This window comes from Branchiostoma belcheri, unplaced genomic scaffold (assembly GCF_001625305.1).
Source record: "Branchiostoma belcheri isolate BF01 breed outbred unplaced genomic scaffold, Haploidv18h27 scaffold12, whole genome shotgun sequence".
NCBI lineage: Eukaryota > Metazoa > Chordata > Leptocardii > Amphioxiformes > Branchiostomatidae > Branchiostoma > Branchiostoma belcheri.
This window is the reverse complement of record NW_017802602.1, coordinates 4,865,762-4,871,909: the sequence shown is the minus strand read 5'-3', so window position 1 is coordinate 4,871,909 and position 6,148 is coordinate 4,865,762. Positions and strand designations below refer to the sequence as shown.

Below are 6,148 nucleotides of genomic sequence, written 5' to 3'. Positions count from 1 at the left end.
AGCAGGCATCAGCTCGACTCTCCGGACCCAGATTTCCCATGAAATGTTTTGATTTTAGTGTTTTAGCCATTTTCAATAGTTTTCTGTATTCTTTATTGACAATGCAATATACTGTCCCTAAAATGCTAAAAGGCTAACTTGAATGCAACTTTAGGGGCCTGGCATGAGGAAAGATAGCTTCCTTATGCCAGGGTGAGCAGCTTTTGACTTTTCCTTCTGTTTTTATTACTTTTTGCTCATTATTATGGGCCTCGCCAATTGCCTTAGACTAGTGCCCTAGACCTGGAAAAGGGCACCAGACACCTGTTTCTAGATTTTTATTCCCAGGGGACCATTCCTGGTCTGACATCTTCGACACTTGGGATGGTTGTTAACAACCCCTCCCCGGTTTATGTGAAATGATTGAAACGTGTCGACCTTGAACTTGGCCGCACTGCAGGGCAAAGGTTAGTAATAGCGCAGAGGGCCCGGTTTTAGTATATAGAGATGGCAATGTAATGTAGAGTGTAAAGAAGTCTTTTTCTAGGGAAATGTTGTTGTTTTGGACTTGGATGTTATAGGTAAGGGTTGTAGTATTGTAATTTTGGTGAAAAAACAGACTTGCAGCCATGTTTGTGTTGTTTGGCTGGCTGAAGAAGATATAGGTTTACATGCGGTCATCAGCTGTCCAGAGAGGTCAGGGGTCACTTTTCAATGTTTGGGTAGAATTCTCGCATGGTTTAGGTGCGTAGGATTTTGTCATTTTTTGGGAATGGAGACTTGAGAGGTTGGCCTACCCTGCCAATGTATGTTCTTCAAGGTCTAAAACTCAGGTATATGAATGTTGACCACGTTGTTTTGACATAATTCCCATATATTAACATAGGAAAGCCCTATTACTGTGCTGTGCCCTGGAGTGACCTCGTTAATGCTGGGGACACAATTCCCATACGGGGCCCGGCCGGGCAGCTGTTGGGAACGAAAACTACGATATATAAGACAACAAAACACAGAAAAGTTCTTAATAATAATCATGGGCTCTATTTCTCCATATTGTTGATAAGAATAGTTAATTTTTCGTTCGTACAAACAGCCCGGCCGGGCCCCGGTTTGGAAATGTGACCTAAGCATTAGACAATCCCAACCCCAACCCTAACCCTAAAAAAACTAAAGAAACTGTTTCCCTTCCCTGCCAGGTTGACAGTATAGAGTGTTGCATGACTGACCTTGGACTTGAAGTACACAGGATCGCTGCTGACTCTGAGGCCACCCTTGAAGGCGGTGACGTCATCTTCACAGGTAAGGCTACAGCAAGTAAATTTTTTGGATGACATCTACCGCAGACTCGAAATCTAATGCGATAGGGCTAAAAAAAAACAAGGCGAGCCAATACAAGATTTCTACATTTTCAAATTTTGACATCATGAATCTTGTAAAACAACAAATTATACGTATGTTGTGCTACGTGTATTGCCAATTATTCTAACACTACAAGTTTTTTAGCATTGTATGTTTTTTTTTCATTCTGGTGGAACAGCACATGTACACAGCCACCACAACATATAAAATGAATGAAATACATCTCTGCATAAAAAGAGACAAAAATATTAAATAAGAGCCATGTATTTATGTTTATCTGCCATCCACGTTCCGACATGGCAATAGAAATATCTGCCCATTTTCGGCATGTTCACCGCTGTCAGATGCAACAAAATTTCTGTTTTATTTTTTTAACATCCGGTGAAAATTAATGCGCAAGCTGATATCGTTCATAAAAATTACATGCTATGGCCTAACTCTGATAGTTTAGCAAGTTCCTGACAAAACTAATTACATGTGTATATATGTAACGTGAAAGTAAAGGACAGGCAATGGATAACAATATAGTATGTGACTACTCTAACTACTAAACACTAGAACTTTTGGGGTTCGACTTCTTTTTCCAAAACAGTGAAAGAGAAAATTATTATTTCAGCGACTTTCATGACGCACGTTTATGATTTTTAAACTTCTATTCAGGAAATCAAAATTTTCACTGTTTTAGTCATAAAAATCACATAAATGACGTCAAAATGACTTATATGACGTCATAATTACCACAAAGTACTACGAAATGTAGATTTTATTTGGTATGAAATGTAGAAAATAATATATTATTTTTTTATATTTCTTTAGGCACAGAGTTTTTCGTGGGAGAGTCAACACAGTCAAACAAGGCTGGCCACAAAATCCTGGCCGAAACCTTCCCAGAATACCCTGTTCACTCCATCTACGTACATCCGCCGGAAGTTCACCTGAAAGGCTTTGCAGCCATGGCTGCGCCTGGAATCATCGCATTAGTGGACGGCGAAAATGGAAGAAATGGTTGGAAGGTATGGACGGGGGGCGATATAAACTTCTTGTCACTTTTGAGTCTCAAGGACGGTTTTACACATTCAATAATTAAGCATTGGTGTCGTTACGAAACTCTATATATGCTGAAAATATACTAATACAAGCAAAGCTACCTGTCCTGTACCTAATTGTCTATCAGGGCCATGGGATAGACAGTAGTCTATAGGTCTCTCGCAATAGGGGTGTATGTGTGTGTGTGTCTGTGTGTGTGTGTGTCTGTGTGTGTGTGTGTGTGTGTCTGTGTGTGTGTGTGTGTGTGTGTGTGTGTCTGTGTGTGTGTGTGTGTGTGTGCCTGCCTATCTGTGTGTGTGTGTGGGTGGGTGGGTGTGTGTGTGTGTGTGTGCCTGCCTGCCTATCTGTGTGTGTGTGTGTGTATGTATGATTCCTGATGGCCCTTTAGGTTACTAATATGTTGTAATATACACTATTGGGTTCAGTCTGTCTCAGAGGGAGATCTAGTAGCGCTCTCTAGAACTGTTTTTTGTAACATGACCTCCTCAGCTGCTATTGTTTCCCTCGCACAATAAAGAAAGACTTGTATACACAGTCACCATTACGCACGTTTGAAATGTTTCATACGGGTCTGGTGTCTCTGAATTCTTTTTGAAATTTGTATTGCTTATGTTTTGCAGGAGATGTGTGAAAAGAGTAGCTACAGGTACAAAGCCATATGGCTGCCAGAGGACTGCGCGGAGAACTGTATATATGTTAACGGGACCATCATCCACGGTCCTGAGCGCCAGTTCCCTAAAAGCTACAAGGTATAAAGCCGATTATTACCTAATTCTAGCTCCGGCTTCAGTAGCCAGATTTCTGCAGAATCCTGGCTATTGTTAGAATTGTGGCTGCAGTTCCAGAATTCTGCAGAATTAGATTAATCCCCAAGGAGTCTTCGATGGCTGCTAAGTATTTCTTACATCATTTTACCTATAGTTTACGATATTATATATTGGCCAATCTAGATGTAAGATTGCTGAAGTATAGGAATTATTTGGGAATTAAATTTTAAGTCCAGAGGCTTTTTGTAATGTATTCATTAAGGGAAATATAGTAAAGGTGTTGGGTTGAGTTGCAAATGTAGCAATGTCGTATTGTACTGTTGATACAATGCACGGCAGCCATTCTTAAAACATGCGTTACGGTATGTGGGGTCGTGTTGCGTAAAGGCAGAGTGCTCGATTCGGATCCAAGAGGTCCCGGGTTTGAGTCCTGAAATGTAACCGATCTTGTGCCCTTGGGAAAGGCCATTTACCTTGTATTTGTCCTTTGCGTTGGGGCGGTATGAACTAAGTTGATATAGTAAACTTGAGCGCGCCGTCACCATGTCTGGTCATGAAATGTTTATTTATTTATTCATGAAGATTTACCACATTTGTGGAAGGATTGACATAACAGGTGACTATCACCTTTTCAAAGATATCAACCCCGAGACCAGACTATAAGGTTTGAACTACTCACACCGGGAAAGTCCCCCACTCTTTTCGATAAGTGCGGTGGGTTCTTTAACATGCGTTGGGTGTGGCTCTCCCAAACACGGGACCTCCATTCAACGTCCTATCCGAGGGACGTTCCTAGCCGAAGCCAGGTACTCATTTTTACCTGAGTGAAGTGAGGAAAGTCGTGTAAAGTACCTTTCCCAAGGGTACAACGTCAGGGCGCATGTTCGGACTTGTTCGGGTACGACCCGGAATCGAACCCGGGTCTCCCCGTTTCATAGTCCAGTGATGTACCACTGCGACGCCACTTTGTGGGATATGAAAATGCGTATATTTTTTTCACTCTTGCTTTGAGGTTTGGCGAAAGACAATAGTTTTTGTGTAGTGTTCAACAGTGCTTTATTTTTACCTTGACAGATATTAACGGAAGCCCTGGCCGACTACCCACGAATCGAAGTGTCGACGGAAGAGGTGTATAAGATATGCGCCGCGCTGACCTGCCAGTGTCTGCTGTTCTAGTGGCGTGTTTCTGTCTCGTATTAAAAGTTTAAGCCCCTGTCACATATTCACGAATCTAAAAAAAAGTAGGCCACCCTATGCTTTAATAGCTCAGGGCCAACCCTTCTTTGTTTTTTTGCGAACAATTGTAAAGTCTTTAATGTAGTTTTAAACTTTATTTTGCACACTGGTCGTTTGATTTGATTTGTTGTGATTTGTACACCGGTATTTTGTTCTTCTTTGTTTTCTCTTGTACCTTTTTTTAATTTTGTTTTGTTGATGTTACTTCCATCTGTATGTGTGGAGAGGAGAAAGCCTCGATACGTAATGTGTACTTTTTGCCCCATCCTTAAAAAATAAATGCGAATAAAAAACAAGAAGCCATAGGTGACAATCCTCCGTGAAGATTTATATATTTCAACAAAAACAATCCCAAGGGTCAACGCCAGACCTACTGTGCAGACATTATAATTAGGCAACGGTTAATACAATGAGGGCGCGTCACAAGCATATAACATAAAAAGACCTAAATCCATTACTGCTCCCAGGGCGTGTAAAGATACTGTGCTTCAAGTTTGAAGTTCATTTTGATTACACACACAATCATTGCATTCACATAAAGATCGGACTATCATGGTCGTGTCACTATTAACGAAGACACCGTCTTACCGTGCCTGTTACTTATTAAGCGCGCCTGGAACAGGCCAAATTCCAGCAACAGTCGCGGCTAGCACCGCGAGTGTTACTTCCGCCCGTCAGATACCCGGGATATCTGCTTGGAGAACCTCTGCTACCAGACAACTGCCTAAACCTACGGCCTATTCCACAGGATTGTAAAAGTAGGGATGTTTCTAAAATATGCATTTACTCCAATATCAAAACAGCTACGGTAAAAATAAAAAGACGTGCATCATCCCGGACATAATGCAACACCACATGCGAAATTACACAGAAATGCGACGTACGGAAGAATGCGTTTTGGCTGCGAACATCTTCCAAAAAACTTGCCATCTCTTAACCATGGGCAAAAACATCTTGAACCACTTATCAAAACACCCCGTATCTGCATGAAGTTCTACCCCCCCCCCCACTGCTATTCCAAACAACGCGTTTTTCTGGACCATTCCAATTCGCCTCGTAATTGTAGGGGTGCGTCTGCAATATTACATTGACCGCGAAAGCAGCAACGGCAAAAATACATATTCGTGCATCAACACGGGCATTGCCGCAGACGGCGTATAAAATTGCGTGCCGATTACACAAAGAGAACCCAGTGTTTTGACTGCGAACACGAAAAACCAGCCGTTCACAACACTCCGTCTCGGAGGTCCTGACCTCCTTCACGGAGTAACAATAATAATTTGGTTTCCTGGATACTAGCTGAACCCCCCTAACCATGGTTAGGAGTAGGGCAGCGTAAAGCGGTGTTTGGCCAGGTCGGCTACTATTCGGCTGCGCCTGTCAAATACCACAAAATATTTGACACATTTATGGGTCGGTCGGGAGGTTCCAACTCGGTTGGCTGTTGTGTCCGTTCTTATACCCCCACATACAAAACAGTACATACACATAATAAAGCTAATACAATGTAAGTATAAAACCTAGTAATAATATCGTGATGAAATACTATCAGAGTTTAGCTACCAAAGTGTCTACTCTTAATAAATTCATAGTTGAACATGAAATAATTATAGCAAGGTTGTTATCGTTGTTTATGCAGGTATAAAAGCTAGTAACAATATTTTGTAGAAGCATATAAATGATGAAATACTATCAGAGTTTAGCTAACAAAGTGGCTAAACTTTAAAATTTCATGGCTGAAGTTTCCCTTAACATGAAAT

At 41.4% G+C, this 6,148-nt stretch overlaps 1 protein-coding gene across 1 annotated transcript; it reads left to right on the top strand.

Annotated features, from left to right (window-relative positions):
- The first annotated feature begins 771 nt into the window (after window positions 1-771).
- On the top strand, window positions 772-4,563 carry LOC109462728 (N(G),N(G)-dimethylarginine dimethylaminohydrolase 1-like). The gene is made up of 5 exons (XM_019759286.1): window positions 772-812; window positions 1,176-1,278; window positions 2,155-2,351; window positions 3,006-3,134; window positions 4,227-4,563. The coding sequence occupies exons 2-5, from the start codon at window positions 1,197-1,199 to the stop codon at window positions 4,326-4,328; spliced, it is 510 nt and encodes a 169-aa protein (XP_019614845.1). The 5' UTR covers window positions 772-812; window positions 1,176-1,196; the 3' UTR covers window positions 4,329-4,563.
- The last annotated feature ends 1,585 nt before the right edge of the window (window positions 4,564-6,148 follow it).